This window comes from Bidens hawaiensis, unplaced genomic scaffold (assembly GCF_021521415.1).
Source record: "Bidens hawaiensis isolate Kalapana, Puna unplaced genomic scaffold, B.hawaiensis_p1.1 tig00019447_1, whole genome shotgun sequence".
Taxonomy (NCBI): domain Eukaryota; kingdom Viridiplantae; phylum Streptophyta; class Magnoliopsida; order Asterales; family Asteraceae; genus Bidens; species Bidens hawaiensis.
In genome coordinates, this window is record NW_027492955.1 from 191,293 (window position 1) to 197,292 (window position 6,000).

Sequence of the window (6,000 nt, forward strand, 5' to 3'; positions counted from 1 at the left end):
AACATTTTAAATAGTTGGTTAGCTCTAAACTATATATATGTAAGGTCATTTGCACACCACATTTAAACTTTTGTTCCGAAGAATGTCGTCTCCTACAAATGACAATTTGTTTAACCCCAGGAGATCGAAGAAAAAAATGGGTGTTGTTGATTTAAATGAATCTGTAAGAACCCTTTAATTTATTTTTCAGTTCATTACTTACAGTGTCATGTCAATTGTTTTAGTAATTAGTCGTGACATTGCTTTATGGTTTTAGCCACTGGTGTTATCACACGAAAAAGATCACACGTTGAGTGAAAACGTTATTCCAGAAAGCTCTTCAAATTGTTCGAATGGACTGCAAGCAAATGTCAACATGGTTGAGGTACGTATGTCTCTTCAAATTAAATGCTTACCTCTCTTCACTGCATTTACCTATGTAGGGGAGCAATTTATGTATGTAGTAGACCTTTATATTTTGGAAACACTTGGAATAAAATAAAAAATCATTCATTTTTCTATTTTTAAGGAATATAAAAATAAATGAAAAAATATGCATGTCTATGTATATTTATACACACATGTAATTAATCATACTTTTTTATCACTCATATTTCTAGAAACTCGAAAAAAATGAACTTTATGTAAATAACCTATCTTACATACACATACTTATACATGATGTGTACGTAAATAAGTGTGCAATACAAAATTTAGAAATATATGAACAAATTAGTTTAATGGTTTATTATGTATATAATATATGAATTTGTAATTCTGTGTATAATAATAAGTTTTAAAAATGATTCATTAATTATAAAGTAAATGGTTGAGATTTATATTATCACGAAAAACTAGCATTATGTAAGTGTCATTTTCTTATATGTGTCTTTATTTATGTATTTTAATACTTATTTGGTTATAACTGATAAACAAGGAAGCATTAGCAACCATCCCATTATCATTTAAGAGGCAAGAGACTTCAAACAGTAGATTAGTTGTGGAGAAGGTAAACATGGTTTTCAGCTTTTGAGAATTAATTTAATATCTTATTTATAAACACACACACACACACATATATATATATATATATATATATAAGTGCACTTTCAGTTAAGGAAAGTTACATATTTAATATTTAATTAGACTTGTTATATCCTTGTAAAATAAAGTCATCTTTATATAATTATAATAATAGGGAATCCTAACGTTAGTTCAAAACCAAGGACATGATGAAGAACATGTTGAAAGTCCACAAAAAGGAATGCCTAAAAGAGGCTTAAGAACATCATGGACTGTCCATTATGTTGATGGAGACTTTGATCTTCCAACTGAATGTGTCAACTATATTCTTGTAAGGGATAAGGTAACTTCTCTTTCTCTTTGAAGTCCTTTGGTTTGTAAAAAATTTTTCTTAAAAAAATTGAAAGTTGAGAGAACCAAACATGATTTATGGTAAAATATTTTTGTACAGTATCGTCGGCTATCAAGATGTGCTGGTAAAAGGGTCCCAAACGTCGATACTCGAAGCTGTCATCTATCTGTGTATAATCGGCTAGAGGGTTGGCGAGTCGAGACCAGAAAGAGGCCCAACAAAACTCATGACAAGGTTCGGTCTCCAGACTTAACGTCTAGTGATTTTAATTTACAATATCATTAGATTAGGAAAAAAAATTAATGAGTTACATCATTATTTACAAAGAATGGACAAGCAACATATATACACATAATGAAATGAAACTATTTTGGATGCAGTTTTACCATCACAGGCCATCTGGAAGGATGTTTCGGTCATTGGTCGAGGTCGAGAAGTTCATCAAATACGAGATGTTACCGCCTAAACCACGTCGACTCAACAAGAAACGCAAAAGCACAAATTGATTTGTAATAAATTTTATAGTATCTATATTTCTTTGACATTTAGAAGAGAACATTTTGGTTTATGTGATTTTATCGTAAAACTACTAGTAACATGGATTGTTTTAAGTACCGAGCTTTCCTTGCATTAAATCATGAACCATGTATTGATATAGTGAAAATCTGTTATGTTCGTTATAATTATTTGCCACGCGGTCGTTTTTAACTAGCAAAATATGCTACACAATCAAGAAAACGACACACTATAGCGGCAATCGACATAAAATAACTAGATCTTATTAAACCGTTTCTTGTAATAGGCAAGCATGATTTCTCTTGGAGGTAAAACTTCCTTGACAGTTTGACAATTAACAAATTCCTCAGCCCATTCAGTTATTTTTGGAAACTTACTTCTTGTCACAAGTTTAATATTAGTTGCTTCTTCCAATAATTCAAGCCAGTAGGCTATAAAAGCAGCAGCAATATCAACAATGTTAATGCTATCACCTCCAAAGAACTCGTTGCCTTTGACCGTGAGTTCATCCTCTAGTATTTGCAGTTTCTCACAAGCTTCTGCAATAACCTGCTCCCCATCGTTGCGGTCAAAAACCTTGTACAATGCAGGAATACACTGAAGAAACGTGCAAATAAAATAATAAGCCGTTATTTAAAAAAAAATCACAACAGTATCCGGACGGCCGTTCTAACCAAAAAATCAAGCTTTGTAAAGTATTGGTCACAACGGCCGTAAAAACAATATCCAGAAGGTGTTCTGAACATAAGGGGGTCAAACTTAGAAAATTATTGGTTAGAATATCCGTTTGGCCAATATTCAGACGACCGTTCTGACAATAGACGATCAAACTTTAAAAAGTTTTAGTCGAATAGCCGTCTGACCTCTATCTAGACAGCCATTTAAAACATCGGGAGATTAGATATCAGACGGTGTATTTATAGCGGACCCCAGAAGAATATAAACTCTAATTAACAAATTTCTTGGAAGAAAATTAGTACCTGATCATCAATGAATTTCGCCAAGAATCGAGCAGCAGCCTTCTCATACGGATCATCAGGCAAAATGGAAACCTGTTTCCAGACATCATCTATGTACTCAACGATCACTAGAGACTCCAGGACCGGATTTCCATTGTGCACTAGCACTGGTACTTTTTTATGCACAGGATTGTAGTTGAGAAGGTTGGCACTCTTGTTTTCAAGATCTTCTTCCATGTTTTTGTACTTGATTCCCTTTATATTTAAAGCAATCTTTACTCTGCAAACAAACGGACTTCGTCCATCTGCATACAACGTCACTACATCCGCCATTTTTCGATAATTTGAGGGTGTTAGGCTATTCATATAAATACTACAGAATACCAAGAATTGTTTGTAGCAGGACAACTATAGAGAAATATGCATGTGAGCACTTGTCAACCATATTCAAATATTCAAAGACAAATACAAGTTGGATTCAAATTTGATATCTTGGAGTTATTTCAAAGAAAGCAGAGGGTAAAGAAAATTAAAAGCCAATTTACATTGAATTTGAACAAACTATGGATATATATTTAATTATTAATTCATTATGCTGTATTTTACTTAGTATCCCGTGTATGTTTTTTTTGAACGGATGATTTTTGTCTCATGTGAGACTTGAACCCAAAACCTCCCAAAACCTTGTGTATGTGTTGTACAAGTATGACTATCTTTGAGATCGATTGTGTTTTGGCTATGATCAGAGTTGTATTACTATATTCACGGTGCCTATCTCGATTCTTGAGCAACCTCTACCGTCCGGTCGAGTCAGCTTCGCTCCTTTATTCGTACATCTCTTTCTCGAATGGAAATTTCCCAATAGTCAAGGTAAGTTAAGTACGGTTTTAGTCTTCATTCCTGTTTTACTCAAGATTTCTTTTGTCTTTTAAAGTTCAATAGTTTCATTTTTATATCACTTTTAAGTTCAACCCACTAACTCCATTAAATAGTTATGTTATATAAAAGGGCATTTTGGTCTTTTGGGATTTAGGCAATAATACAAAAATACAAGTAAAAGAAATATATAAGTGAGAACTATCTGCAATTATTAATCTTTGTCATCATATTCTTATTTTGACCAAAATAATATTCTAAAACATGCATTGTTTTGGGGCAGGTTGCATATGCATACTGATCGACAAATATGCAGCCCTAGGCGAAAAACATGATGAATCATGCGCATACGCGACGATGTAGAATGTGGCGTAGACAAATAAGGATTTAATTTACCCATGGTGGAGAAGGAGGTTTAAGGAAGCTTGCACCAATGATTACTAAAGGTACAATAGAATAAGCATTAATACCATATCAAATGCCATAATCATATCGTTAAAATTTACTTAATATAATATAATAATAGTAGTATATCAAATGTACGTTATGATCATATTATTTAAATGTACTTAATACATTGATACCATACCAGTGTCATCAATACCTCTCTGTCTATATATTAATATATACATATAACATATTCTTAGTATTGCCATTATCAAATACATTTTTCAACTAATCATCTTTGCTATGACAAAACTCACCTTATTTTACATCATTTTCATTCTTCTCGGCATCTCAGGTACGATTTAAATTATTCAAAACCACTCATTATTACAACATTTTAAGTTTTATTTTTAAGTTATTTTCAAAAGATCGAAATATATACTCAGTTTAACTAAAACATAAATCTATCTATAGGAGTAATGGTGATGGCTGCAATGGAAGAATCTGCCATCGAAGGCCAAGTGCATCCATCTGGAACGTGTAATATGTCATTGGGGCCTTGTTCAATTAAGCACTGTTGGTCAACTTGTTGTGCTGCCAAATGTAGAGAACAAAAGAACGGATCAGGGATGTGTACTAGCATCGGAAGGGGCGTTTCATTATGCCAATGCTCATATCCGTGTTGATGGATGTTTACGTTTTTTATATTCCTGCAAATCAATAAAATTTCCTCATTTCATTTAGAATTGTAATCACGGTTATAGAAGAAAATGTTACAAGTAATAAAAACAAATTGTCACACTTGTTGGGGTCTCGGATGCATGTTAAATTGATTAATTAAAGATAAATGATCCTTATGTTTTAATGATTAGTGTTTGTGCGTTTTTTTAGGCAATTATGATACTAGTTTTGTAAGAAAAATGCTTCATCAACCATGAGTGGACTCATCAAGATAGACTAATGCTTGTTAATAAATAAATAAAAATTGGATTTAAATAATTTAAATTATGGACTGTAAATAACAATTCTAAGTTTTCAATTAATGGGTTGGCCGTTAACGGTCCCATCTTATAACATATTTGTTCCCAACGAGCCACGACTCATAGAAGCGTAACCCCGTTAATCTCCAGTAGTCAAAAAAACATTTTTTCCAAAAAAAATCAACCTTTTTTACCGAAAAACTCAACCCGAACACCACCACCACCACCATCACCACTTGAACACCGCCATTGACCACCACCACCATCACCCCACCTGAACACTGCCACCACCTGCTAACATCCACCGCTACCACTGTCGCATGATACCTTCGGTGTGTTAGGGATGTGCATGATTCTCACCTTATCAAGCCAATGTATAGGTGCTCGTCCTCATGTTAGAGCCCTAGTTTGCCGTCTAAGTTGTTGGGTGCTAGCTGGATTTGCCTCAAACCGCCACCCAACACTATCATAGAGCTAGCACGGCCCTCTTTTTCTACCGTTTTTGACTCCGAGGGTGGTTTTGGGTTTCCGGCAAGCTCAACAATTGGGGCTTTTACTAATAAAAGATTTCTAAAGGTCTGACATAAGGTTATAAGGAGTTTTAGGACGAAAATGTTGAGTATTCTTGAAAAAAAAAGTTTTCCGGCCAAATAGTTTTTTTCGGCGACCGAAGACAAACGGATTTGAGCTTCTGTTAGTCGCGGCTTCGTTGGGAACAAATATGTCAAAAGATAACCGTCAGCAACCAACTTTTTAGTTGGAACATATTATTTGCCAATAATCCATAGATGCGATTATTTAAATCTAATTTTCAATAAATAAAAAGATACTTAGTATCACACATAATAATGTTATGTGACATGATTTCATGGCATGGCATGTAATGTCATATTTATGCTCATTATGTTATGTTGTTTTAAGCTATGAT

The 6,000-nt window shown here is 33.5% G+C and overlaps 1 protein-coding gene across 1 annotated transcript; it reads right to left on the reverse strand.

The window, feature by feature from the left end:
- Window positions 1-1,669: 1,669 nt before the first annotated feature.
- Window positions 1,670-3,347, reverse strand: LOC143558379 (putative glutathione S-transferase). The gene is made up of 2 exons (XM_077047226.1): window positions 2,851-3,347; window positions 1,670-2,467 (listed from the first exon to the last, which is right to left on the reverse strand). The coding sequence occupies exons 1-2, from the start codon at window positions 3,193-3,195 to the stop codon at window positions 2,126-2,128; spliced, it is 687 nt and encodes a 228-aa protein (XP_076903341.1). The 5' UTR covers window positions 3,196-3,347; the 3' UTR covers window positions 1,670-2,125.
- Between the last annotated feature and the right edge of the window lie 2,653 nt (window positions 3,348-6,000).

Excerpts from the sequence above, each read along its gene's own strand:
- LOC143558379 (XM_077047226.1), bottom strand. The coding sequence starts at position 3,195 with ATGAATAGCCTAACACCCTCAAATTATCGAAAAATGGCGGATGTAGTG. Across the intron at positions 2,468-2,850 it reads CGAAATTCATTGATGATCAG|TGTATTCCTGCATTGTACAA; the intron begins GTACTAATTTTC and ends ACGTTTCTTCAG.